Source organism: Rattus rattus, chromosome 5, assembly GCF_011064425.1.
Source record: "Rattus rattus isolate New Zealand chromosome 5, Rrattus_CSIRO_v1, whole genome shotgun sequence".
In the NCBI taxonomy this organism is placed as follows: domain Eukaryota; kingdom Metazoa; phylum Chordata; class Mammalia; order Rodentia; family Muridae; genus Rattus; species Rattus rattus.
The window spans coordinates 137,602,082-137,629,266 of NC_046158.1; the positions used below are offsets into that span (position 1 = coordinate 137,602,082).

At 51.1% G+C, this 27,185-nt stretch overlaps 1 protein-coding gene across 1 annotated transcript; it reads left to right on the top strand.

The window, feature by feature from the left end:
- Positions 1-26,495, top strand: Bpi (bactericidal permeability increasing protein). Its single transcript, XM_032902437.1, has 15 exons — positions 1-331; positions 3,043-3,157; positions 3,347-3,475; positions 4,354-4,512; positions 5,358-5,421; positions 9,203-9,266; positions 10,359-10,450; positions 13,324-13,500; positions 14,427-14,486; positions 16,045-16,212; positions 17,159-17,226; positions 18,202-18,244; positions 22,431-22,494; positions 23,166-23,242; positions 26,154-26,495. The coding sequence occupies exons 1-15, from the start codon at positions 202-204 to the stop codon at positions 26,190-26,192; spliced, it is 1,449 nt and encodes a 482-aa protein (XP_032758328.1). The 5' UTR covers positions 1-201; the 3' UTR covers positions 26,193-26,495.
- The last annotated feature ends 690 nt before the right edge of the window (positions 26,496-27,185 follow it).

The window sequence follows — 27,185 nt, forward strand, 5'->3', positions numbered from 1 at the left end:
CAGACCTCTAGGCTCCACTGGGGCAGCCCCTGGACTGGTCCCCAACGTTGATGGGGAACCGCAGCTGCCCTCCCCCTCCCGCCCCCACGGTTGCCTTCCTCCTTCCTCTTTCTACTACTGCCCTGCCCTTCCCCAGAAGGCTTTTTTATAGGTCTCAGGTTCCCATCGGAGGCCTTGAGGTTTGGGGCTGCCCTGGAGGACATGGCCTGGGGCCCTGACAACGTGCGGAAATGGTCAAGCCTGGCACTGCTGGCCATCGTGGGCACAGCTTTGACAGCAGCCACCGACCCTGGCTTCGTGGCCAGGATCTCCCAGAAGGGTCTGGACTTCGGTAATTGGATGCCTTTTTCCCTTCCTTCCTTTCCATGACTGGGCACTTAGGGTGCACAACCCTTTAAATAGGGTGCCTGGCAAATTCATAGCTCTGCTGGGGATACCCTCCCTTTCCCCCTGTTTGACATTGAAAGAAACTAAGGCACAGTCTCATAGAACTGGGACTGAACCACACTCTAGAAGATTCCAAGTGCCCCGGGACTCTGAGGGTCCCCGTGGTCCCATCTCTCTACACGGTGTCTCGGCGCACAGTCTAAACCCTTTCTTTCCAAAGCCTGATGTCTGCCTTACCTGTTAGAGACTGATCAACCTGAGAGAGGGAGCCCCCTCCAGTGAGAGGTCCACACTCTGCAGACAGACTCTGGGGAAACTACCCCAGGCTATTTTCCAAGCCCAGGCAGGTAACAACTCCCCTCACCGGCTTCGCTGCTGGGAGCTTCACAGATCCACCCACCGGCCCCGATTCTTCCATGGCAGGACTGGCATGGCACAACTGTCCACTTCTGCAGGAGAGCAGAGTCTCTCTTGCAAAGGCTATGGAAAGTGCGCACCTGGGTTTCAGCTCTGGTCCTCCCTCACTGAGGCCCTTCATGGGGCTGCTTAGTGCTGCCTCCCGGTGACAGAAAGAGGAACTGCAGAACTCAGGGCGATCCCAGCTCAAATCAGACCAGGTCCTCACACCCAGTTGTGCACAGGCCCCAGGGGATCTGCTCTCCTACCCCAGAACTCATGTTCCAGGCCATGCAGGACGTCGAAGGGATACTAACAGATTCCCCTAAGAACTTCGAGGAGGATATGGTTGTGTTTAAACCCAGAACTGGTGTATGTGTGTACGTGTCACATGAGTGCGTGTGTGACTGATTGCTTGGGTGAGCAGAGGCTCAGCTCATGTCCCATGTGGCAACTGGAGTGAATTTTTGGAAGTGCAGCAATCCTATTAACTTGTATGCTCACATCCAAGGCTGACCCTGAGGCCTGAGCTTGGGGAACAGGAAGCCTAGATCCCATCTTGCCTCTACCATGTGTCTGTCAGCCGTGAGCTCTCTTGAATGGAGCACTAGGGGATGGGAGAGAATGGAAGGACGCCCTTCCCAAGATTGCTCGGTTTGAAGGAAGTAGTTCCGGTGGACAGGAAGACCCTTGTGCTTTTTATTGTTACTACTGCTGGTTATAACTACGTCTGGGCTGGTTCCTGGGAAACTGGAAGAAGTGTCAGCTCACTTCTCTTCTCCCTTTGGGGACATGGTTGCCTGTTAATTGGATCCTTGATGCTGTTAGCCACATAATCACCCGGGTGGCAGAATTCTTGCCTCTGGGAGTTCATTTATAGACGCAAAACAAATAGTATGTGCCAGGCACCACGGTGAATACCAGAGACTAGTACACAAACGCTGGCATTGCACCAACTTCCGGGTCTGTCTAGCAAGGGAGGGTGGCATCAATCAGAGTCAAGTGAATAGACACCTAATTGCAGAGAAGAACGTGCTCCAAAGGAGACACAGACGTGAAGAGGCTAAACGTCTGTGTCAGGGAAGCTTCCTGAAGACTAGTGATGGGACAGAGGAGACGTTGAACAGGTGGCTACAGGCGCAGAGCAGGAGCCATGTGTGCAAAGGTCCTGTGGACAGAGTCTGGCGGCTGTCAAGGTGTGCATCAGTGGGACTGCAGTCCCGAGGAGGGTGTGGAGAGAAATTCTTGTCCGGATGTTTGGGGGGGGGTGTTATATCTGAGCAGGATTTACAAACTACAGCCCACAGGTTCAGTGTGGCTTGCTGTACATTTCCGAATGACCTATGAGCCGGGAAGGTTTTTGTTTTGAGATGTGTGAGCATACATTATAATGGGGGTGGTTGTACCTGGGAGCCAGGGGAAAGCTCAGGTGTTGTTCCTCAGGTACCATGCACAGTGTGTGTGTAGTGGGGGGGAGAGGTGTGTCTGTGTGTGTGTGTGTGTGTGTGTGTGTGTGTGTGTCTGTGTGCGCGTGCAAACTTACCCATGGTTGTGCATGGGTGAGAGTGCTCCTATGTCGTGTGAAGGCCAGAAATTGACATTGGGTTTCTTCCTTGATCATTCTCCATTTTACATTTTGAGGCCAATCTCCAAAATCCAAAGCTCAGTGATACAGGTTGTAGCCAGTCAACTTGCTCTGGGACCCCTGTCCTCACCTCCTGAGCACTGGGATTACAGACAAGTCACCCCACCCTCCAGTTTTATATGGCTTTTGGGGATCTGAACTCTGGTCCTTATCTTTGAGTTGCTAATACTTTAACTACTGAACTCTCTCCCCAGACATTCGGTTTGTTTTTTTTTAGAGATAGGGTCTTGCAGTACACTCTGATATCCAAGCTCCCCTGCTTCAGCGACTTCAGCACTGGGATTACCTGTGTATAATACACCCCTAAGGATGATCTTTGTGATGCAAATGGTTGAAAGAAATCAACCATACTGTTCCAGTGTTCACAGAGCTGTGCTGGGACATGGTCCTTTCTGTGTCTTTATCTCAGTGATATCGGAGTGGCATACAGAATGGGGAGGAGTGGGCGAGCCTCCAGCTCGAGGTCCCCGCTGTCTGAAGACAGACCACCTCTGCAGCATCCCGATGTCATCTCTGAGGTCAGGCCCAAGGGTCTGGAGCTGCCAGCAGCCTTCAGCCCTAGCCCTGCTTGTGAGCTGAGTTCTGAGATTGCCTCCCTATGCTCTGTCCCGCAGTGTGCCAGGAGAGTATGGTTGAGTTGCAGAAGGAGCTATTAGCCATCAGCATTCCTGACTTCTCTGGAGACTTTAAGATAAAGCACCTGGGAAAGGGTACCTATGAATTCTACAGGTGAGGCTCAAAACCTTTGTGGATAATCACCTCGATGAGGTGAAAGCTGCGGGTCCACAGTGAACCTAGGGCACTGGACCGACCAACCGACCAACCAAATGAATGGCTTGGCCAGGGCAGCATGTGGGTGAAGGGCCTCCCTGAGCCCTCTTGGGCTCTGGACGCTGACTGGGACCTTTTCCTCTGCAGCATGGCCGTGGAAGGATTTCATATTCCTGATCCCCAGATCAAGCTGCTACCCAGTGATGGCCTCCAGCTGTCCATCACCAGTGCCAGAATCAAGATAAGTGGAAGATGGAAATATAGGAAGAACATCCTGTGAGTCTCATAGGCAAGGGTTGCCAGATGGGCTGGCGACACTTGGAGGCATCGAAGCCAGAGTGGTGGGAATGACACCTGTCACAACAGGGTTTCTGGGCTGGGAGGATTGTCCACTTAAAGAACTTCTGCAAAACCCTGAATGGGTAGCTGAGTTTCTTTATATCCCAGTGCAGGATGTGGCAAGGCTGAGTTGGTGTGTGTGTGGCTCAGAACAAAAAGCTAAGTGGGTCTTTTGGTTTCCTCGCTGTATTAGTCAGCTACCGCTGCTGTGTAACAAACATCCCCATCTCGGTGGCTTGAAACAGTAACCATGATGCAGTGCCTGTATCTGCGTATCAACTAGGTCCAGCTGACAGGTGTGGCGCCTTCCTTAAGGCTCCATGTGCCACCCAGAGCATATGCCTTAGGGATAGATAAAAGTGCAAAAGGCAGAGCTGATCGTGCACATTCTTGTCCCCTGCCTTACATAAACTCACTTCCTTCCCACAGGGATGGTGATTAACTTCATTAATAGATTCCTGGACCAGTAATTTCTTTAAAGTCATAACACCAAACACTCAGATTTTTAGTGACAAAACTGAGATGTACGCCCCATGTTCAGCTACTAGTACCAAGTCTGGACGAGAAAACAGAAGCTCAGAGAGGCTAAGAAACAGGAACAAAGCCACACAGCAAGGGCTCTGAGGGAGGCAGAGTAACTATCACGTGGAAACAGGTTGGGATGTCCAGTTAGAACCCTGACGCCCAGTGTTGTGAGGTTTGTTTGCACAGCTGCCTCTTCTCTCTGAAGCCCCTGTTCCCTGGAGTGGGGATCCCCCTGCTGACAGGGGAAGTACGAGGAGGAAAGGCTTCACGTTCCTCTGTCTCCCTTTCAGCAAAGCCAGCGGCAATTTTCAGCTGAGCATTCAGGGTGTCTCTATCATCGCTGACTTGATCCTGGGCAATGACCCCTCAGGTCGCATCACCATCACCTGTTCTACTTGCGACAGTCACATCAACAGCGTCCGCATCAAAGTCTCTGGCAGCATGCTGGGGTAGGTCTTCCGAGGCTGCAGTCCTGAGAGAATTCTGTCCCCACAAGTCCCCTTCCTCAGAAAATACAGCTGGAGACTTGCCTCCACACAGGTGTTTGCAGAGCCTTGGGTGTGGGACCTGGGAGACACGCTCTCCACCAGGACAGCAGGCACTGATGACACATACACTTGTGTCATGTGACACAGACACACACACCTTTGTCAGCCAGAGCCTTGCTGTGCAACCAGCATGGCCAGCATTTAATGCTCTTACACTATCTACCCGGGGTCCTCAGATAGAGGTCTCACGACCACCACCGAGTAGTCAAGGGCAGGGCTGTCTGACACTAGACTCTCAGGAAGCCCAGCCCTGTTTCCTAAAGCACCTGGCACAGTGGGGGAAAGAAAGATTAGTAATGTCATTACACCAGTGAAGGGCTCACCTAGGCCCATGAGGACTTAGAGAAGGTACAGAGTGCCCTGGACACTTGGAACTGGAGGACCTGGCCCAGTCTGGGGGCAGGAGGAAATGAAATTTGAACTGAGATGAAAAGAATGCATGGGTAGAAGTTAGTGATGGGGTGTTTTGGACAAGGGGGACCACATGCACCAACCGTGGTGAGAGGAAGCAGAGGCATCTGGGAACAAGGCAGTCCAATGTGGCTGGTTTACAGAGAGGGAGAGCAGTGGAGGAGGCAGGTATGGGATGGGGCAGGCGTCTGCAGCTATTAAGAACGTAGTCTAGCAAGCAGGTTGCTGCAAACAGGGAGAAATGCCTAATGAATGCTACCCCACCAAGGCCTAGCTGCCAGGGTTCCCAGGTACACCTGAAAGTCTCCTGTATGTCCCCACATGTCAACCTCCAGGTGGCTGATCCAACTGTTCCACAGGAAAATTGAGACTTCCTTGAAAAAGACCATTTACAAAAAGGTAGGAGGGCTGGGCATTAATGGTGGCAGGGCAGAGGCTTCAAGGACACACCTTGGCCTCCATCCCAACCCCTCGGCACCCACGGGGTATGGAAATCCACAGCTTCATCCCCACAGCCCAGCTCTGTGCATAGGGAAGGGCCACCCCTTGCCCAGAAAACCTTGCTGTAACCACCAAGCAACCTGTGTGCACCTGCCTGCCCCAGCTCCTTCACAGGGAACAGCCAGCCTCCCTGCTGTCCCCTCCTAGTTGGCCTCCCCTCCCTGCCCCGCCTGGTGCTGCCCTAGAACACATGGCACCAGGAAGAGGCATCAAGAAGGGATCGCTGTGGAATGTGGAGCCCAGTGATGTGAGGGTGCAGAGAGCAGGGTATCCCCCACCCTCACAGTGTAATACTATTCTAAGGACACACAGTACCTCAGGAGCAGCCAAAGTGCTCAGCCATCCCTGATACTCCTGTCAACCTGGGCCAAGGAGAGAAGTGGCATGGGGCCTCAGAGAAGGAGGCCCAGTTCCTCTTGGGACTTTATGGCTTTCTGTAACAGAAGCACATTCCAAGAGAAGCTTATCCACCTTTTCCTGCTTCCCTTCTTCCTCCTCACCCCCATCTCTCCCTTACCTCCTCCCTCTCTCCTCAGTTGGAAGCCCCAGGAAGGCTCTGGCCTGCAAACTAAAGCCTGGCAATAAGTGGACTTCATTTTTTTAATCCATTCAGCCAGTCTGCATCTTTTAACTGGAGAGTTAAGACCATTCACATCTGCGGTCAGTTTGCTTGCGTGCGTGCATACATGTCTGTGTGTCTGTGTCTGTGTGTGTGTCTGTGCGTGCGTGCATGCATTGCATGGGTGTATGTGTCTGTGTGTGTGTGTCTGTGTATATGTCTGTGTGTGTGCATGCGTGCATGCATGTGTGTGTCTGTGTGTGTATATGTGTCTGTGTGTGTTTCTCTGTATGTGTCTGTGCATGTGCATGCATGCATGCATGTGTTTGTCTCTCTGTGTGTGTATACTGGGTATGTGTGTACTCACGTGTGTCAATGCACACATACTTGTGTCCACTCTGTCCATGTGGAGGTCAGAGAACAACTCAGGTAACTGTCCCCACTTTCCACCTTGTTTAAGATGCGCAAGTCCCTTTGTCACTTGTCTGCAGTATACACCAAGCAAGGGGACACTTTTCTGTCTCCACCTTTTATCTCCATTGGAAACACCAGGGTTCCAGGCGGTTGTGCTACCAGCGTCACTGTAGGCCCTGGGATTCAAACTCAGCCCCTCACTCTTGAGTGGCAACTTTACCACTGAGCCCCACATTTAGGGCTCATCCTCTGAGAGGTGATGCACACCAACTTCGTTTTCTTAAAGATTTTCTAGGTTACCGAGTTAACGCCCTAGTCTTTCCTTCTTCTCACTGGTTATTCTCCTAATGGGACGGACCCTTGCCCAAGCTCTGTACTGTCATGTGTCTCTACTATGTGTCGTGTGTGCCCACCCACCCAGCCACACCCATGGAGGATTCGTCTAAACACCGTCTTCAGCGCTGGTTAGTGAGGAAGAGTGGCTTTAGTCTGTGGCCATTTAGGGGGTCTTTATTTCCCTTTTGGTGACAGCTTTTCCTGGTAGCCTGCAGACAGTTTATTGTTTTGGGACAGAGAAGGCACAGCCCCTTCATTTCTTTCCCCAGATCTGAGGGATTTCCTGCAATAATTCTATTTTAGTTGAGTAGGTTTCCCACCCTTGTTCTGTCTCCATTCCCTGGTCACCCATTGGTCTAGTTATCATGGCACAGAGAGCTTGGATGTGTGGCCATAGCTCTTTTCCCCTGGCCACTGTCTGTGTGTAGTAACCCCTCAATCTTGCCTTCAACTCCCAACATCCCTTTGTCCTCCTGGTCTAGTATCTCGGCGGTTGCATTAATTCTTTTACTCATTGCTGGTTCAAAACCTGACAAAGGTAGCAAGGGTGAATTTGGCTGTGGCTTGAAGGTGCAGCCATTACGGAAAAGCAGTCAGAGCATGGAGAGAATGAGGTGTCTGATACCACTACATCCAGTCAGGAAGCAGAGAGATGGATGCTGGGTTATTACATGCGTCTCCTTTTTATTCCATTGGGGAACCACCTCCCGGAATGATGTCACCCTATAAAGCCTTTCCTTCCTGCCATGAAGGCTAGATCTTGGGACATGTACCAACCCAGGGGATGAAACATAGTTTGAATGAGCCAGTGCTGTGTCACACGCATGCCAAGACACTGTTGTAAGAATTCCAGTGGCAGCCTGCCTGACCTTAGGGTCATTAGCAATCCAGCTACACGGGCCCAAACACCAGGATCAGTCTGATGACCTGGGTGGGTACTAAGTGGCTGACAAGCAGGTAGCCTACACAACTTGAATGTGAAGGGCAAAGGGGTCGTCCATGTCTTAGGAGGGATTGAATGAGATCTTGTCATCTCTTCAAAATAACACACAATTTAAAACTCGAAATTTTCTTATTTTCTAGAATTCCCCACTTCCGTAGTTTTGGATAATGGCTGATTGTAGGTAACCAAATTTTGCCAAAGGCAGAGGTTTGGTTTATCTAGGCTACTGCGATTGACCCGTTCCATGCCAAGGTGAAAAAATAAGGTTCTAGAGAAATGGAGAGACTTCCTCAGCAATAAAGTCGGCCAGTTCTTAGGTCAGTGTCTCTTCCTTGTGAGTGATGTCATGGGAAGCTGCCAGAAATGGCTTTTCCAGTCACAAGGCTAAGGTGAGGGTGCCTACCAACATCTGAGACTAGAGGTTGCCCCACTGTCAAGAACACAGAGAAGGGAAGGCTAGCCATGGCCCAACCTGTGTTTGTTCACTGCTTCTCTCCTTGAAGGATCTGAGACAACAAAAAGCTAAGTAGTTAGTTAATTGATTAATTAGAGATAAAACAAAATAACAACAACAGTGAACACCGTACTACAACACAGATCACACAAATACCCATTAGGGAAGTTTTATGTGCAGGAAAGACACAGAATGCAAGTGTGCAGGCAGTGTAGTCCTGTGCAACAGTTATTGTTTCAGAGCTTCCTGGTGGCCAAAGGGAAAAAGGAAACTTGATTAGCTGCACGATCTTTAAGAAGACACCAAAGGAAGGGAAAGTGAGTGCTCTGGTTTTGATTTGTATCCACAGAGTTCACGTGCTTGACACTTAATCTGCAAATTAATCTGTTAATGGTGTTTAAAGAAAGGTACAACCTTATGGGAGGCAATCAGGATCAAATGAGACCCCATGATGCATTGCTGCTTGGTAGAAAGAGACAGAGAAACCCAAGCTAGGGCATGCCTCTCTATTTTGCCATGGTCCTCCCTCTGTCGTGTTACAATGTAGCAAGAAGTCTCCTCTTGACACCAAGCAGATGCCAGCCCCTTGTTCTTAGGATGTGTAAAGAACCATGCACTAAATAAACCCGTGTTCTTTGTAAATTACTTGGTCTCTGGTATTTTGCTGTAGCCACAGAGAAAAGATGGAAACAGCCTGTCTTGACTCTCAGTTGTTGATGGCACTTTAAAAAAAAAAAAAGAATTATTTATTTTATGTAGATAAGTACACTGTCACTCTCTTCAGACACACCAGAAGAGGGCATCTGATCACTTTACAGATGGTTGTTTGTGAGCCGCCATGTGGTTGCTGGGGATTCAACTCAGAAATTCTGGAAGAGCAGTCAGTGCTCTTAACCGCCGAGCCATCTCCTCAGCCCCTATGGATGGCGCTTTTTCACTTCCGAAGCTCACTGACATCTTCGGTTGCCCCTAGATCTGCAAGATCGTGAGAAACTCCGTGTCCGCCAAGCTTCAGCCTTATGTGAAGACTCTTCCAGGTGAGGGCTGGGAGTGGGTGGAAGATAGGAGGGTATGGGGAGTGGGAGAGAGGCAGAGTGGATGTGTCAGGACTGAGCCTGCCGAGGAGAGGAGAGCAGGCTGCATTCTACCATAGCTGGCACTGGGCTAGTTCCTTGTATGTCCAGAAGTAAAATGGAAAGTAACTGCAGAAGGTAGAAGGCAAGCACCAGACAGCCTGGCACCCCTGTACACCAGCACCCTGGGACCCTACACCCTAGTTTCCCTACACCCCGGCTCTCTGAGGTCTGTAAACCATAGTCTGAGATGAGAGGCTGCTCACTCACTTCTCTCTAGACCTCAGTCTTCACACCCTGCAAAAGGGGCGTTATCTCTATAGGCAGCAAATGGCTAAGAACAGCGGCTGATGCTGGCAGGCATCCTCCTGTCCCAGGAACTCAGGATGCCCCAGCCTCCTCACTTCACTCTTGGAGACTTTAAGGCTCAGAGAGGGACAGACACGTGTTGGAGGTTCTAGATCCACCCAGAAGAATCTGGATCCCAGGGCGGGGTTAAAATGTTATTCTGTGACAGTTTCATGCATGTGTATGATATTAATCATGTCCACCGTTTATAAACGGACCGTCCCCTTTTGGACTCCAGCCCTGCTGGATCCACAGTGCATGCTCTGACGTGAGGTCAAAAACCTGCCTCTCCTCACCCCTCCAGGATCTCCTTTAGCAGCCCAGGCTAGCCTCAAACTCTTAGCAATCTGGCTAGTTTCAACCTCAAAGCAATCCTCTTGCCTCTGCCCCCCATATAATGGGACTGCAAGCATGTTGCCCCTCACTGAGTCACTGTTATCTGTGTGAGTGAGTGTGTGTGTGTGTGTGTGTGTGTGTGTGTATGTGTGTGTGTTAGCACATGCATGGGGCTAAGGACTGAACCCAGGGTCTGGCATTGGCTCACTAGGTGCTCCAACCCAATCTCCATCTCCAAACTTCACATCTTTTAAGGGAATCTCAGGGGCTCCCTGGAGCAGTAATGGAGAATGACCATAGTTCCCCCTTGCCGCCCGCCATGCAGGCTACTGCCACCGGAACCAGCTCACAGCCCATCTTTTCTATGTCTAGTGGTAGCCAAAGTGGATGATATAACCTCGATTGACTACAGTCTGCTGGCTCCTCCGATGACCACGGACAAGTTCCTGGAGGGGCAGCTAAGGGTGAGTCTTCCACAGAGACTCGTGTTTGCGCACATGCGCACTCTGCAACCCTGGAAACGGACTTCTTCTGCTTGTTTTACCCCACTCCCCACTCCCTTGTATCCCCACCCCAGCGCCTGCCCACTGCCCAGGGCCTTTGCGCTGGCTCTCTCCTCTGCCCAGGCTCCTCTACAGCAGATATGGGCACAGATCTCCCTGCTTCCTTCCAGTTCGCGCCAGTTCGCGCTCAACTAGGCCTCGGTAGGGACATCTTCCCAGGAACGTTGTCCCCAGGCACTCTTGCTGAAATAGCCCCTCACTGTGCCCTCAGCACTGCTTTTATCTCGGCAGAACTAATTACCCAACACACACTGTGATGAGGCGGGGCAGGGCTGCTCTGTTCACCACTGTATATACAGCATCTATAGCGCTCAGGAAATTTGTTGGAAGGAAGAAAGGAAGGAAGGAAGGAAGGAAGGAAGGAAGGAAGGAAGGAAGGAAGGAAGGAAGGAAGGAAGGTGAGGGAGGGAGGGAGGGAGGGAGGGAGGGAGGGAGGGAGGGAGAAAGGGAGAAAAGAAAGGTTGACAAAGCAACAGAAGGAGATCATGACGTTGCCAGTCAGTGGTCCCCAGTCTTCCTGATGCTGCAACCCTTTAAAGCAGTTCCTTAAGTTGTAGTGACCACCCCCATCATAAAATTACCATGTTGTTACTTCATAACTGTAATTTTTCTACTGTTATGAATTATAATGCAAATATCTGACATACGACCTCTGTGGGGGGTCCCAATCCCCCTGCTGAGGACCACTGGCTAAACTCATACCACCTAGAAAGAAACACTATCAAGACGGAGGTAGATCCCCAATCCTTCTCCACAGCCATGCAACATGCACAGAGAGAGCAAGGGTGGGGAGTGGACACAAAGAGCAGCAGAGACAGCGTCGGCGCATGCGAGGCATAGAAACAGAGCCACACAGCACTGCCCACGCAGCCCAGATGCAAATGCACATACCGCACACACTGCACACACGTGCCTCACGGTCCCATCGTGAATACCACTTTCCACCACTGAGCCAGAAGGACACACTGTGGACAAGCCACTCACAAAACATCTCCTCAGACCTTTCACTGGTGGCTCTGTCCTTCAGTAAACAACCAGAGGAAGGCCTATGAAGTCCCCTGCCTGGGACAGGTGGACTCTTTCTGGAGGTCCCATGCAGCAAACCAGAGCTGCAGTCGGTACTGATCCAGGATTGTTTTGCCCACTGTGTGGCATGCCACTTGCTAAAACGCAAGAGCTATTCACATGATGGGTACGTGTGCTCATGAAGCCTAGGTCTTTAGTCCACCCTGAGGACAAACTTTCAGGCGTTTATGGGCTGGGACCTGGGGAGAGGTGATAGGAGGCTAGCCAGGGACAGATGGAGGATAGAAAAACAGTGAACTCCACAGGGGCAGGCAGAACCGTGCGGTCATCCAGGAAGAAAGAGCAGGCAGCTCCCTCATAGGGATCATCCTGACAGCTCTCTGTCCACCATGACTACCCTCCAGGGGTGCTGGACAAGACTGAATTCCCCCTCATCCACATATACACAAGCAGAGCACATATCTACACATACACATAGACACACATACATGCACAAACACTGCACACACACGCATATACCCAAACACGTGTGCATGTGCACATGCATGCACACACACATAGTCCACATACATGTGCATACATAAGGCATACATACATAATGTACACACTTGTGTAAATAGACACATTCACCTGTGCCTGCATAGAAACATATACTCAATCCCACCGGAGGCCTATCTGGGTTTGGCTGATGAGCTGTTTCACATGGTGGACTGGTGCTGTCCTGACTGTGTTGCTCTCTAAGGATGTGGATTGAAGATTGTTGCCACTGTCTTAAAGGACTGCATGGTCCACTGAGTGATACAAATCTTGAATGCCAACATTCAGGGGGCAGAGGCAGGGGTTTCCTTTGTGGGTTCAGTTTGGGCTATACATCAAGTTTTAGGCCAACCAAGACTACACAAAGACGAGAGAGAGAGAGGGTGGGGGGAAGGAGAGAGGAGAGGAGGAAAGGAGGGAGGGAGGGAAAAAGAGGGAGAGAGAGAAAAGAACAGGAAGGAAGGGACAGATGGACAGAGGGAAGATAGGGAAGTAGGAAAGAAGGAAAAGAAAGGAATTATGAGTAACGTGGGCATTAACTGTAAAGGACAGCTGATTCCGAGGCTCAGAGAACGGGCTGGGCTGCAGTGGTACATGCCTCCCTGCATGTCTGACACCAAAGGTCCAGATTCTGCACTGCCCTCCCGCTCGCACAAGACACTGCACAGACTGTAACACTGGTCTTTCTGTGCATATTTCAGACTTTTCTACGCTCTTTAAATTTTACCTAAGTGGTATCCTACCATATGCACCTATAATTTGCTTCTCTGAGTTCGACACTGTTTTTCTTCCTAACAAACCATCTGCTTTCACTGCACGTTGTCAAATCGCATTTTAGAGACATAGGGAGCATGTGTCTTCCCCGTAGCATGTAAAGCTTACCGGAACACACGCGATTCAGCCTTCCGAATTCTGCCAGTGGGACAGAGGGGGCAACTGTTGTTTTGATGGATGCTGAGCTGACTGGCAAGAGGGAGGTGGAGTGGTACAGTGGGGAGGAGGTGCTGGATTGGCGTCTCTGCCTCAGCCACTTACTGGCTATATGACCTCCTCGTGTCCAAGGATTCTAGAAAGCACACCCAGGTGCCCCACCCCTCCCCCTACCGCCAGGGCAGTTCCTGCTCACGTCTAACTGGTTCTTTCCCATCTTTTACTGAACTCACCTGCAATCCGAGAAGGGCATCTAAACTCGCTCTGTTCTTTCCATCCAGGGGGAGTTTTTCTGGCGGGGACACCACGGCCCACTTCCCGCTGTCCCACCAGTAATGAATATTTTGCCCAACAATAGCTACATGGTATGCATGGGCATCTCTGACTACTTCTTCAACACTGCGGAGTTTGCGTACCAAGAGTCTAAAACCTTGAAAATAACCCTGAGGGACCAATTGGTGAGTGTGGCTGACTGTGAGCACAGAACAAGGACTCCGAGTCCAGCAGACCTTAGTGGGAGGTTTGGTTCCCAGGGGTGGAGTCCAAGGTGCCATGAGGGTCAGGAGTCACAGAGCCTCGAGTTCAAGTGCTGGCCCCACTTGCATTGTCAACTGAGGGCCTGGGCCTAGGTTACTTATACATCCTTGTCCCTCAGACTCATCTGTAGGCCACCACACTCATGTCCTCCCCAAAGGCCATTGTGAATATTAATGAGGAAGCAGGGCTCTCAGTACTTAGCAGTCACACCCCCACCACATGTCATTCCCACCCCTGACTCGGCATCACCTATCCCAAGCAACCATCAATCTCATTGGCCACATGTTCATGACTGGACTCACTCTGAACCTCAGTTTCCCCTTCTGTACATAATGAAGCTTCTCTACAACCTAGGAGGTACAGCCATCCCAACCTGGTCCCCGACACCCTGGGTTCCTCCTACAGCACTCATCAGAACCAGCAGGCATGAATGCTGAATGCCCACTACCCACTACGGAAGCAAGCACAGACCAACTACCTAGCAGGCTCAGGCTGCTTACTCAGAGCCAGACCCGACCCGCAGCTGGTGTTCCTCAGGAGTCAGAGGCGGCAGGGGTGGGGCATCACAGGACCGGAAGGAGTGAGTTTGTTAGGCTGCTGTCATTGGACAGTTTAACATGGAGCTAGGCTAACTGAAGCAGAACATCCTGTGATTGGTCGGGCAGCAGATAGCAGTCACAGGCCACATCTATCCTTCCTGGCCTATTGCTAGTCAGGTAGTTCTGGGTGGCATTGCCACAGGGTTCTAGTGTGCACCGATGTCCATAGTCTTGCCCATGGCCTGGCATGTACCTCTTCTTCTCAGCTTGTAACAATCTCCCAATGTCCTTTTCTCTCCTCACTGCAGTTAGCAAAGGATGCCAGATACCACCTGAACACTGACTTCCTTAGGACCTTCCTGCCCGAGGTAGGAGACTTGTCTCCTCACTCGACTCACTAGAGTGCTGGGGAGGACTGGACCATCGTAATAGGATAAGAACCCCCTTCAGGCCTACAGGAAGCAGAGTGGAGATGGCTCAGGATAGCCCAGCGCAGACATAGTCCAGGTGCCCCATTGTATTAGTTAGGGTTTGACTGCTGTGAACAGACACCATGACCAAGTCTTGTAAAGGATGACATTTAATTGGGGCTGGCTTACAGGTTCAGGGGTTCAGTCCACTATCATTAAGGCAGGAGCCTGGCAGGCCTGGTGCAGGAGGAGCTGAGAGTTCTACATCTTCATCTGAAGGCTGCTAGCAGAATACTGACTCCCAGGCAGCTAGGGTGAAAGTCTTAAAGCCAACGCCCACGGTGACACACCTACTCCAACGGGGCCACACCCTATAATAGTGCCACTCCTTAGGCCGAGCATATACAAACCATGACACCCATCAATGCCCTGAAGATGACGCTAGGCCAGCTGGGGAACAACAAAAGAGACTACCTACTTGTTATCTCTCACCTCCATCTCTGTCTCCTTTGCCACACGTGTGCGCGCGCGCGCGCACACACACACACACACACACACACACACACACACACAGTGCTCTCCTCCCCCTAGTGCCCTCCCCGTCTCTGCCTCCCCTCCCCTCTCTGCCTCCCCCCCCCCCCCCCCTCCCCTTCCCTCTATGCTTCCTTCATGTTCCTCTGCTTCCTGCTTCTCTCAGCCCCGTAAAGATGAAAAAGTTCCACTCAGGTGCACAAGGCCCTTAAACAAACAAACCATGCAGGCAGCCTGTGATGGTGGCAGAATAGACAAGGTGAACAGGTAGGTCGATTCCTTTTGAAGGCTGAATGGCTTAAGCCAGAGATTTCTTTGTGGACCGGAAGACCAAGATTGGGCTTCTGGGAGAACAAACAGTCTGACAGCCACTAGCAGAAGGAGAGGGAGAGGGGAGTGCCGGCAAGACAGTTCTATCAGCTCAGAGCCCCGCACTCATGACCTCGTACAGCCTAGTGTCCATGGAGGCCCGTCTCTAAGCGGAGTCACATCTCTGCAGTGTGAATTACAGCAGAGAAACTTCATAGAAACTTCTATCAGGAGGTGGTGGCCGGGGAGGGTATGGCTGGTAGAAATGTCCAAGTTCTCTTGAGCATCCCCCTCCCCGGGAAGGCTTGCAGAGAGAAGGCTCTCCTAAGCTCTCCTCAAAGCCCACACTGTCCCGTGGCGAAGTGACAGCTGAGCTGATGTCTGAAGGAAACTTAGCAGCCTGCCTGGGGAAGAACAGGAACAAGCACCCGAGGAAGGGAAACAGACAGTGGGAGGGGCTTCCATGGGAAAGGGCGGTATATGAGGAGAGCAGAAGCAATGTGTCTCTGGGGTGGGGGCGGGGGGGCGGGGCTTGGGGGGTGGGCCCCAGAGGCAAGTCGACGGGCCAGCAGGTCCAGACTGACACTGGTCTGTATGCTGCTGGGTCATGATGGGTCTTACAAACCTTTCACTAAGAAAGACCTCTTCTGTCCCTTGTCCCCACTGGGAACTGCAGGTGGCCAAGAAGTTCCCCAGCATGGGGGTGCAGCTACTGATCTCAGCGCCCTCGTTTGCACACCTGAACATACAGCCCTCAGGCCTTTCGCTCAGTCCTAACCTGGAGACCCGGGCCTTTGTGGTCCACCCCAACTCCTCCCTGATCCCTCTCTTCCTGCTTGGCATGGTAAGAAGGGTGGGGACCCAGATTCAAACCCAGATACCATGACTCCATAGCTTGAGTCTAGAGACACCAACTCACCTGCGTGTGAACACACACACACACACACACACACACACACATTATTTACATGTGGCTAAGGCATGCCTTCATTTCATTTGTTCAGTAATTCATTCCTTCATGGCATAAAATAGTTTCCAGCTGCCCATCTGTGTAAGTCAGATAGCACCAGTATGCTGTCCATCCATCCACCATCCATCCATCCATCCATCCATCCATCCATCCATCCATCCACTCACCCATTTGTCCAATTGTTAATTAAGTCAATCACTCATTCTTATGGGAAATAAGCTATACGTTTTCTGGCCCCTACCCCCCATCACTTATTCAATTATTCACGCATTTATTTGCTTAAACTTTAATTTTTTTTTCAAATTTTCATTCCACTGTTGATTCATTGGTTGGACCACCCTATTGCTACAGAAATGGTTGGTGGCCCCTGCATGTGTCCAGCATCTCCCCTAGCAGGAGACACTAGAGGCCCGTAGACCACCTACATGGGTCTATACCCTCCTAGAAGGGGGCACTAGAGATCTGTGGCTGATCTGCCCCATCTTAAGCTGAAGCCCACTTTGCTGATGAAATGGGTTCTGGTTTTGCTTACCTAAGGCCATATGTAGGCCGTAAGCTGAAGTGGGACTTCCTTTCCTTAGGCTTGGAGTGAAGCATGAGTAGCCATTATAAGCAAAGGTCAGCCTGGACTCTGGTCTCCTCCCCACCCCAGGCTGACAGTCCAGGACTTAGAACCACAAGGCCAAAGCCAGTTTCCTGCTTCCTGGGCTCTGTGGCTGTAACCCAGAGGTATGGCTACACTGCTAGGCCTCTGAGAAGCTGACCCCTGACCCTCCCCACCTGGAAGTCAGGCCAGTTCCTTGGATCACTTGCTTTGCAGAAAACAAATGCCTCTCTGGAAGTGAATGCTATGAAAAACAGGCTTATTGGCGAGATGAAGCTAGGCAGGTAAGAAGGCCTGTGGGGACAAGAGGAGATGGGTGCCCATCTGTTTCTGGATCCAAAGGAGAATAGTAGCCACCACATACAGTCAGCACCCAGTCCTGGCCTTGGTCCGCCTGACCAAGCCTCAGAGTGTGTGCTGTGGGCACACCCTGCCCATTTGCTCAAAGCCAGGGAGAAGTGGGGTGTGGGTGGAGCACAGAGAGAATAAGAAACACTGATAGGAAGAATGGGATGATAGAAAACTAAAAACCATGGTCTCTGCTGTGTGTCAGAGATGGGGATAGGACTCCACAGAGCAGGGATGGGGGCGGGGCTACCGACTTGATGGACAGACGGCAACAACTTTTCAGACTTTAGAGAACATGCGAGATTTGACTGGAGTCCTACTTTGCTAACTACTTACTGTGTGGCCTTGGGTAGATGGTTTGACCTCTCTGAGGGTATTTCTCACTTGTGAGATGGGAGCCTCCTGGAGGTTTACAGCAACAGAGCATCCACCCCAGCACTCCCTCTTGCTCTCAAATCATTAAATGACATCCTGGCCACCAGGGAGTGGACTCTGGGATCAGGTGGCCTACAAACCTGAGGCCCAAGCGCCCCAGGAAAGTCCTTGGGAACCTGAGTCACTCCATCTCTTGGCTTTGCTGTCCCCTGGATTGTCTGCATTCCCTGCAAGCTGTCCCAGCATGCAGTGTCCCGTGTGGCAGGAGAGTGACACTCCCTGTATCTGTAGACCCCTTGGGGACAGCTCCCACTGGACAACACGTTTTCCTGTCAGCACAGAACAGAGAGGTGGACTGTGCTTGGCGCTTAGGGTGTGGTCAGCAGCACTAACAATGTCGAGGACCTGTGACTGTCCCCAAGAGAGAGCCAGAGTCATGCTGAGAAAGCATACTGGGTTAGAGGCCTGGGTGGTGTCCATGGGTGGGTTCTCGGCCACTCGGGCCTCTGGATGACCTCATCTTCCCTCCCCGGCAGGCTGTTGCTGGAACTGAAGCAATCCAACTTTGGCTCCTTTAAGGTGAGTCCCAAGCCCTGCTGAGGAAGCTACTGGCAAGCAGCCTGCTTCATGAGCAGCCTCAGGCCAGGCTTGTGCCCCCTCTACTCAGTCTTTCATCACCCGAGCTTGTGTCCTGGGAGTCCAGTGGGACAAAAAGCACACAAAAGAACCGCTCAGTGTGACTATCGAGTGGACAGACCAATCACGTCACTAAGCACCCATCCTAGGTATTAGACGATGAGTGCATTAGTCCCAGCCGTTGAAAAGCAGAGGCAGGCAGATCTCTGTGAGTTCAGGACCAGCCTTGTCTACAGAGTAAATTCTAGGTCAGCCTGGGCTACTGCCTAATAAGACCGCGTCTCAAAGAAAGAGGCTGCTGCTGGTGGTGGTGGTGGTGGTAGTGGTGGGAAAGATCAGGGCAGGCCACTCTGAGGATGTGATACTTTGCCAGTCAGAGTAAGCCAGCACCAGTGGGGAATAATAGGGGCATAGGCCCTGCGACAGGAATATCTTGGCATGTGTACAGAATGAAACCCTCTATGTGTATGAAACCAGGGTGGCTGCTGTGTATTGAGTAGAGGTCATAGAAGCTATGGCTGGTAACCAGGGCTGGGATCCTCTAGGGCCATGTAGGGAGACTGGAGGAGAGGAGGGAGGAGGGAAGAGGGAGGAGGGAAGAGGGGGAAGGGAGAAGGGAGAAGGGAGAAGGGAGAAGGGAGTTGAGGGTCAGTGAACAGCCTCAGTGAGTCTGTTCTTACAGGGAACAAGAAGCTATGGTTTATGCTGCTTTTAGGGCCCAAGAGTGTGGCCAAGGGATGTGAGGGGTGTGAGGAAGCCGAGGAAAGAGTGGGCCAGAGATCAGTATGGGGGAGGCTTAGGCAGAACGGAGGCAGGATGTTTGTGAGAGGCGCTGTGGTGGCAACCAGGTTGTAGCTGAGTGACTGAATGACCCAGAAGAGGTCTGGCCGCTTGGCTACTCTAGTGTTCTCCATCCTCCCCCAACCCTCCTCCCCCAGCCCTGCCCACAGAGTCATCCATGCTGCAGAAGGCCAGCTTCGACACCCTCTGAACTCTTTAAATTCTTTGAGGCCATCGAGAAGGAAGAAAAAAATACAAATACACACACATACACACACACACACACACACACACACACACACACACACACACACACACACACACACACACACACACTGAAGCAAGCAAGGCAAGCTCCAACAATTTCACACATACACATACACACAATACATACATACATACATATATATATATACATACATTCGTGCATATTCACACATTGGGTAGCTGGAGCACAGCTCCAATCACTTTACATACATACATACATACATACATACATACATACATACATGCATATTCACACACTGGGTAGCTGGAGTACAACTCTAATCACTTTACATACATACATACATACATACATACATACATACATTTGTGCATATTCACACATTGGGTAGCTGGAGCACAGCTCCAATCACTTTACATACATACACACACATACATTTTGTGGATGGATGGAGCCAAGCTCTAACAAGCCAGCTCAGACCATTTTACATACACATGTACACATACACACATTTGGCGGACGGGGCAGACTTCAAGAGCAGGCTCAAACAACTTCATTTTTTTTTCCTCTTAGCCTTTTTATACCATCTAAGACAAAGTTCTCTAGGTAAGAAAACGATGACCTCATCTACAAGTTGCATGTTCTCTAAAAACAATTACCATAAAAACATTCTCCAAAACCAGATGAAAATCATTACACGAAAGGAAATTACAATAGGATTATTGATTATGTATTCTTCTTTTGAAACTCGGGCCTAACTAAACATTTCCCATCTATCTTTCTCTCCACGAGTCATCATAACCCCAAAGCAATAATTCTTTTGTCATTGATTAACAACGTTTAAGGAAGCCAGTCTATGGTAGCGAGTTCTTTCCTAGGCTTAGCGGATGACAATTAGTATTTACGGAGAAACAGATCATCATCTATCTTACTTCTCAGTTTTCAGTCTTGTTCAGTTGGCTAGCCATCCATTCTCTATTCTTGCACTCCCAATAGAATCCTTTACTCTGTATTCATAACCCTGTCTTTTCTTGGCACATACTGAAACCTATGGCCGCCTCCCTAAGACCCAGGAACTCAGACTCAACCCAGAATGCAATGTTTTCTTTGATCATTAACTTGTCCCAAGCCTGTTTTTCTCCTACAAGTACAATTATGTGCTGTAACGCATGAAAGCTCACCGTTATTTATTTCTGGCAAAAACAACTTAAAACGCCTCCTTAAACTTTCTATTAGCTACCTCAATTTCCTACCCTGATTAAATCAAATCAGGAATTCTGTAAAATCATTAGTCCATCCAAACAATATTATTTTGTGAAAGTTCACCTTCATGCTGATCTGCAGGAAAATTGCCCCAATAGAGTGGGCTTGTCTCCCAAGAGGCAATCACACCAGACTGTAGGCAGTGAGGGTCTCCTCACGCCGTCTCACATGGCCAGACATATGATAAAACTTGAGAAGGCACAGCAGTAGTAAGGAGCAACCCTGAGATGAAGCCCCCGGGCTGAGCCTTTCTGAGGCACATCCATCAAAGCTATGTAAAACAGCGGACAGTCTCCAGGAAGCTCACTTGCCCACGGCAGTTCCTCCTGCATGGCATAAGGCACCTCCACGCAGTGCTCATGTATCCGCCGAGGCTGGTGCTCCTAGAGCATCCGGCAGAACGCTGCTTCCCACTGTCTTGCATCGGTGGACATGCCTCAAGTTGCCCACTGAGGGCCTTGGAGCCGCCAGCTCCAGAGTCACATGGTCCTGGCCCGCCATCCCTAAATCTCCTGGGAATCCATCTGGGATAGCAGCAGCAAACAGAAAACCTGCCCGCCCCTCCTGGGATCCCCCCAGGTTCCCCTGCCCCAGGCTGGCTTGGACTGGTAACTAACTTCTGCTCCAGCAGAAAATGAAAATGGGTTTTCCCAGACACAGGAGCTAGGAGAGCATCAGACTGAGCCGCCTGGGCATCAGAGACTGCAGCCCTTGGGTAGCAAGCCTGATTACTCCAGAAAGAAACGCGTACACATTTGCAAGCTCTAAGTGTCACCGCTCCAGGCAGACATCCTAACGTGGGTCCCAGTCATTTTCAATTTTTATTTTTTATTACTGTCAAAACAGCCCATATGTGGCACTGAGCACCGGGAACCTGCACTTTTGCAAACCCAAGAAGTGAAATTTATCTGTATTCCTGCCATTCAGTTCACAGTTTAGAATATATCCTTCCTGGCTTTTCATTGTGCCTCTTTAATTAAAATTCAGAATTTCTTGGTTCCTGGAGCCTCCTTTTCCTGCCTGACACATCCATCCCATCCCCGTGCTGATGGTTACATTTCTACAATATCACGTCTAATGACTGCCTTCTGTTTCTTGATCTCAAAGTCGGGCCACTTGCCCCAAGTGAGTCCCCTGCTATAGGACTCAGTAGTTCTCTTAACTTATTGTTTGTGTTATGTGTCTGTGGACGCGCTTAAGTTTTGCTTTTGTCCCATGTTATCCCCCGCCCCCCCTCCCAACCCTCCCCCATACCTCAGGATGAATGCATGAGGCTTGTTACTGCCCCCAAAAAGAAAGGCTTGCCTGCCTGCCTGCCTGCCTTCCTTCCTTCCTTCCTTCCTTCCTTCCTTCCTTCCTTCCTTCCTTCCCTTCCATTCCCTTTTCTTCCCTCCCTCCCTCCCTCTTTCCCTCCCTCCCTTCCTCTTCCTTTGCTTTTTGTTTTTTGAGGCAAGGACTTAACTATTGTAACCTGAACCTGGAATTCACTATGTAAACCAGCCTAGCCTTGAACTCAGAGATCCACCTTCCGCCTGCCCAAGCCTCCAGAGTGCTGGGATTAAAGGCATATGTCACCACACCTGGCTTTTGTTTTCGTTTTGTTTTGTTGAGCCAGAGCTCACAGTCTTTCAGTAGTCTGTGTTGGTCTAAACCTCATGATCCTCCTGCCTCAGCACCTCAATCACTGGCATATACCACGTCCTGCTCACCTGCAAGGCTTTTGTTGGCCACTGTGGAAAAGCCCTGAAACACCCTCCCCCCGCCCCCGTTTGATACTCTCCTGAGCTCCCTAGATGACCTGTGCTCCTGTGACCTTGTCAGCCGCTCCCTTTCCCAGCACTGCCACCATTCCATCTGCAGGTGGAGTTACTGGAGGATGTCATAAACTACCTCATGTCCACAATGGTGCTGCCCAAGATCAACGGTAAGAAGCTTTGGAGAAAGAAATGGTTTTTCAATCCCGGGTCAGAAATGTGGGGCTGCCTGCCTGCAGGTCCCTGGCCAGGGTTGTGAGGGCAGAGGACAGGCCTCTAGGACAAAAGGACTCACATGCTCTGGGCTCTGACTCTGCTGCCCCCATCCGACAGCAGCCTGTGAGGTGGGAGCTGTTGAATGTGACTCTTTGAAGGTGGTGGAAACTAGCATCTGCCCCTAACTGGGGTTCGCACCAGCAGCTCTGAGACTGACCCACCCAAGTTTATCTTCGCGGGAAAGATGGGTCTCTGAGGAGGAGTTCCTCAGGGATGACCCCAACCAACCCAGGTTACTACACTATCCTCTGACCTTACCTGCCTCCATCCCACCTGAGTTCATGGAGTTGCTGACCCCAGCTACTGCCCTTTCGCAGCTTCATGTGCATTGTAGCGGGGCTCCCCAAGCACCACAGGTCCATGCTCCGTCTATGTAGCTCCTGGTTTCACTCAGGAGTGGTCTAGACCAGCAGCGTGTACCCTCGGAAGGAGAGAGGCCCACAGGGGTGCTGCATGTAGCCTTGGGAGGGGGATGATGGAGGACAAGGAGGCAGGGCACAGACATCAGGGTAGATTTCCTTCCCAGCCCCCTTTTCACTCCCCATTCTGTTGTCTCACACCACAGAGAAGCTTCGTCGAGGCTTTCCTCTCCCTTTGCCTGCCGGGATTCAGCTCATCAACTCCATTCTTTACTCCTCCCAGGTGAGTGTTGGGGTAGAAATCTCGGCTCCCGTCCCAACAAACCACACCAAACCAACATGGTTCCGCAGGGAGAGGTTTAATGAGAGAAGAAAGGTAGAAGAGAGTAAATAAAGGCCAGCCATGAGCACGTGAAGAGAAGTTGGGAGGGGAATGGGGAGAGAAGGGACAAAGGGGAAGAGGAGAAGAGCAAGAGAGCAAAGAGAGGAGCAAAGAGAATGAGGAGGGGGCAAGCAGCCCCTTTAATGGTCAGGCTTGCCTGGCTGTTGCCAGGTAACTGTGGGGTGGAGCATAGCTGGCTGTTGCCAGGTAACTGTGGGGTGGAGCATAGCTGGCTGTTGCCAGGTAACTGTGGGGTGGAGCATACCTGGCTGTTGCCAGGTAGCTGTGGGGACAGAGCTTAGACAGAATGCCAACAGTGAGTCCTTGAGGTCTCTGGTCACCAAGCATCCCATAAGAATAGCAAGTGCTGCCAAGCCTCTTCCTCGCCACACTCTGCATGGAGATCTGCCTATTCTCACAACATCCCTAGGACACAGAGGAGCTGAGGTTCAGAAAACCTGCCCGGCATCAAGTGAGGTCCACAGTCTAAGCCAGGCTGCTCGCTTTTTACACCATCATGGCTTGTTCCAGTAAACACGGACTCGCCAAGTTCACATACGGTTCCTTTTAGGTGCCTGTGTTTAAGTGCCTAACGGTCGAGTCGTTTACAAAGCAGCTGTACTGAAGGAGAAGGCGGAAGGAAAGAGGAGAGGCTTGGTCTGATGTGAAGCGGGGGTCTTGTTCATCCATAGCTAAGGGGTATCTTTGTCGCCCACACCTGCAGATAGCCCAAAAGCTTCCAGGGGAAGACGGCACTCTTCTTGCTATTATACGCTTATATGCTATAAGACGGGCCTCGTCTTGGGTGGAAATGACTTTCGTAGTCTGCAAGGGAGGTTGGGAAGTGTAGTCTCTCAGCGGGAAACTATCACCTGGTGCATGGTGTATGCCACAGATGCACCAAGCATCTTTCCGAACATGTCCTGCAGGTGTGTGACACCCTGTGGTTTGCACATGCCTTCCTCTGAGCTTCCGGGCTCCCGGAGTGTTTCACTCTCCCTCTTGTTCTGTCCCCTCCCCCTCCCTGCACAGCAGCAAGCCCCGCCTCCCTCCGCCCCCCCCATATTATTGCTATTCTTGGTGACCCTCAGCAACTCTTCAAAGCTCAGCGGATACCTCTGTGCCATCCAGCTTTCCAGCTTTGGAACCAGCCTGTGCTGTGCATGCTGGGGCCTCTCCCTTCCTCAGTGTCTGTGCCCCAAGTCCCTTCATCCATCCATATCACGAGAAGCCCATAACTCCACGGTGAAAGCCTTGTCCGGTGCTGAGTTCCCACCTCTGTTGACAACTTGCCTTTCTGACATATGGCACTTAAGAGAAAGGTCCTTGTCACCAAGTTTCTTGCTCTAATGCAGTGGTTCTCAACCTGTGGGCCATGCAACCCCTTTGGAAGTCTCACAACCCTTTTACAGGGGCCCCAAATCAGATAGGTCGCACGTCAGATATCTATATCATGATTCACGATGGTAGCAAAATTACAGTTATGACGTAGCAACAAAAATAACGTTATGGTTTGGGATCACCACCGATGTGTTTATAAAAAGATAAAGAGAGGGGGGATATGTTCTATGGAGGTGTGATGAAGTATGGGGAAGGGGGTGCCCCCGACGGCCCATGCTGAGGCATCCCTTCCTCCTGAGGGGCCAGCCAGGCACACAAAGTATAGAACAGAGTTTATTCTAGAAATGGGGAGGAGAGTCAAGTTCAGGGCATGAGAAGGGGAGTCAAGAGGGTGGTAGAGGCAGAGAAAGGCAGAGGGAGGGAGGGAGAGAGAGAGAGAGAGAGAGAGAGAGAGAGAGAGAGAGAGAGAGAGAGAGAGGTAGAGAAGTAGAGAATTGAGGCCAGCCATGAGCACATGGAGAGAGAAGGGGGAAGGGAATGGGGAGGAGGGAAGGGAAGGCAAAAACAAGAGCAAGAGAACAAGAGAGAACAAGAGATCGAGGAGGGGGCGAGCAGCCCCTTTTACAGTGAGTCGGACATACCTGGCTGTTGCCAGGTAACTGTGGGGTGGAGCGTAGACAGAATGCTAACAACCACAACATCAAAACTGCATTAAAGGGTTGCAGCATTAGGAAGGCTGAGAACCACTGCTCTAATGCCTGGTGTCAATCAACCTCAGTTCTGTAGACCGGGGGGCTGCTGAAGATGAGGCTAGGAAACAGGTGATGTAGATCAGAGAAATCTGCCCCCAGCCTCCCAGAATCTCTGTTCTTAGCTTTTATCAAGGTCATCCTTTAAAAAAAAAAATCCCACCCAACCCCATCCCATCCCTCCAGCAAAATTTAATTTCTTCACTTAGAAGCAGAGTGGAGGGCACTCCGGGTAGGGAGTAATTTTTCAGCCTTGATTGGAACCAGGCTTTTTGAGCTGCTGCAAGGCAGAGATGACACACAGAGGCCCCCAAGGTGGGCCCACTCGGGAAGCTGATGACAGGTTCTCTGGGTGTCATTGTAGCCAGCCCACTGCTGACACCCTAGGGTCCCAGTGCCTCCTGCCTTTGTCAAGCAGGCCTTGCCTTACCGGCATCTTAGCCAAGCCTCTGAGTTTCCTTTTTAAAAAATGGCCAAAGGTGACCTGTTTTCATCCATCGCTCACCACCTTCTATATTGAGACAGAGTTTCCCAGACAGGTTCCCTTCTTTTAAAATCCAACCAAGGGGTTGGGGATTTAGCTCAGTGGTAGAGCGCTTGCCTAGGAAACGCAAGGCCCTGGGTTCGGTCCCCAGCTCCGAAAAAAAGAACCAAAAAAAAAAAAAAAAATCCAACCAAGTAGCAAAGGTGCATTTCGGCTAATGGTGCCCGTTTCTCCCCAGAATTTCCTGTTGCTTGAGGCGGATTTACGCCGGACCTGAGATCACCTCAGACCCTGAGCCAGGAAGCTCTGCAGCTGCTTCCAAGGGGCCATCACACTCACCGGCTGTCCTGCTCAAGAATCCTTTAGTCTTTGACCCTGACCTGCAGCCCCTGCTTGCTTCCCCGTGCTCAGCTCTAGAAATAACCCAAGCCACTGGAAGTTGAGCACCGGAAAGCGAGAGGTCTGTGTCCCGGGGCTCCAGGGCTCCGGGCCTCTTTCAGAGCAGCCCCTCCAGCACCGGCACTTCTGCGGGAGCTGTGACATTATTTTGGACTTTACAAAAACACCCCTTTTCTCCCCACTGTAGATTCTGTGTGCTGGTGTGGCTTTTCGTCCATTCCTTAATACACTCACCGGCTGTAGCCAGCGCGGCCTGCAGCACGTGCGCTCTTGAGTCCTGAACACCTACATTAGCGCAAAGCCCCACTGTTCCAACTTTCCTTGGAGGGGTGGAAGGGATGAGCTGGGCTGTCTAGGATCCTGCAGTTTTGAGAGGTGATGGGTTACTGTACCAGTACATCCTATTGTCTTCCTGTGGCTAATGCAGATGCTGTTGCTCCTCACTACCACGTGGTGGCGCTGTTGAACACCTGGCCCCAAAAAGCAGATGGTCCCTGTCATTGTGCCTCAGCAAGAAACAGGCCAGGGTATGAAGCTCTAACTTAGTGTAATTAGCACACCTCAAGATCTCCAGGCCCTGGTGTGGGAGACATCAGTTCCAAGCTCTCCGAGGCTGATGTTGGATCCCATTGAGGACTTTGGGCCATTTCCTTCCTGAAGACGTCTTGTGGGACTGCCCAAGACTGTGAGATACATTTTGCCTGGATCAAGTAGCCAGGAGGCCTCTCTGGGCTGGGTACCTTTGGTCTGAAGATCTCACCCAGGCCTTAGTGCACTCGTCTCCCTCATTCTGAGAGTCGTTTAGGTCTTTCAGATTGTGTCACGGCCAATCACAAGCTCACCTATGTACAGCAAAGCTGGGGCTCCATGC

What these genes read in the sequence shown, in the direction of transcription:
- Bpi (XM_032902437.1), top strand. Translation starts at nt 202, where the DNA reads ATGGCCTGGGGCCCTGACAACGTGCGGAAATGGTCAAGCCTGGCACTG. An exon ending in GGTACCTATGAATTCTACAG is followed by an intron (nt 3,158 to 3,346) that starts GTGAGGCTCAAA and finishes TTTCCTCTGCAG; the next exon opens with CATGGCCGTGGAAGGATTTC. An exon ending in GGCGAGATGAAGCTAGGCAG is followed by an intron (nt 17,227 to 18,201) that starts GTAAGAAGGCCT and finishes CCTCCCCGGCAG; the next exon opens with GCTGTTGCTGGAACTGAAGC.